The sequence below is a fragment of the Odontomachus brunneus genome, unplaced genomic scaffold (assembly GCF_010583005.1).
Source record: "Odontomachus brunneus isolate Ranch 3 - 2012 unplaced genomic scaffold, Obru_v1 Obru_scaffold_202, whole genome shotgun sequence".
Classification (NCBI taxonomy): domain Eukaryota; kingdom Metazoa; phylum Arthropoda; class Insecta; order Hymenoptera; family Formicidae; genus Odontomachus; species Odontomachus brunneus.
The window spans coordinates 491,748-493,203 of NW_022639652.1; the positions used below are offsets into that span (position 1 = coordinate 491,748).

At 22.9% G+C, this 1,456-nt stretch overlaps 1 protein-coding gene across 3 annotated transcripts in view; it reads left to right on the top strand.

Moving 5' to 3' along the window:
* The window catches only part of LOC116852095, a 42,205-nt gene extending 41,075 nt beyond the window's left edge, over positions 1-1,130 (top strand). Inside the window, exons 4-5 of one of the 3 annotated variants that reach the window (XM_032832110.1) lie at positions 257-393; positions 482-1,127. In XM_032832110.1, the coding sequence (XP_032688001.1) occupies positions 257-393; positions 482-513 (169 nt within the window). In that variant the 3' untranslated portion in view covers positions 514-1,127. Of the gene's footprint in view, positions 1-256 lie in introns of all 3 variants that reach the window. The other 2 variants (XM_032832111.1, XM_032832109.1) reach the window with 2 other exon arrangements.
* Positions 1,131-1,456: the final 326 nt, after the last annotated feature.

A 1,456-nucleotide genomic window follows, 5' to 3' on the forward strand; every position in this document is an offset into this window, starting at 1 on the left:
TATATATATATATATATATATATATATATATATATATATATATGTGTTTTACACAATCATGATTTAACAAAACATAAGCTCTAAACCATAAAAAAGTTGACCAACCATAGTCAATTATTCTTGGAACATTTACTTGTGGCTGGTTAATTTCCTTATTAGAACTTACGTTTCTTTCTAAGAAGGTTATGGGTAAATACTTATAAACCAAATATATAACACAATAGTTTCATATTTCTATTGTATATTTATTTTATAGACTTACCTGTAATAAAGTACAAGAGGGCCAGAGTACAATAAACTTAGAATCAGAGGAGACTCTAGAACCAATGACTTCTAATTCAACCAATATTATATGTGATAGGATAAATGACAGCGACATAGGAAATAATATTGGTTTAAACTATATATATAATAATATATTCTATCCACACATACAAGTGATATTAATTTTATCTAAACTATATATACACGCATTTTGCAGGAATCTACATCCAAACCAAAGGCACAAAGTAGGTTGGGAAAATTGTCTGAAACGTGGCAAAAAACAATGGAGAAACTTCTAAATGAAATTCAAGAAGAAAAAAAAACCAAAAATGATATACACAGACAATTGCTAGAAGAATATAAAGCAATGAGAAAGAATCATGAAGAAGTTATGAAAGGCATACAGGAACAACTAATACAGGCCAATAAACTGAGACAAGAAAGGAATGAACTATTGAAAGAAATTTATCTCGGAAATAAGGAAAGTCAATGAACTTAAACTTTTATATTATTAGATTATAAGTTCTATAATATATATAATATTACAGATGTATAAAACTGTTTATGTTTCATGGTTTATGTTTCCACGGTAGCAACGATTTATTTTAATTTGTTTTATTAATTATTTTTTATTATTAATTTTATTGTACTTTATTGTAAAGTTTTCAGTTTATACTTGGAAATGTTATATTTTTGAAATATCTGTTTGCTTTTGTTCCACTTTTTATTTATTTTTGTTCCACAGAAAATGTTGATTCTATTGTTGCAAACAAATGTAATTTTACATTTGTTTGCAACAATAGAATCAACATAACTAAAAGTTATGTTGTAAAAATTAGTAAGTGACATGCATATTTATAATAAAACGTTAATTATCACAAAGGCATTAAATATTATTGTATTATGTTGAATATACTATAAATGTATTACTGCAATAAATATATATGGTATTTATGTTTATTATTGTACATCATAACCCTTATCCCTACTTTAGTAGAGTATTAACATATGTGTTTGTTGTATACATTAACATTATATTTAATAAAATTAATATATGTATATATATATGTATTATTTACATATATTACATATATTATATATATAAATGCATTTGTGTTATGTACTTTTATACTATATATATATATATATATATATATATATATATATATATATATATATATATATATATATA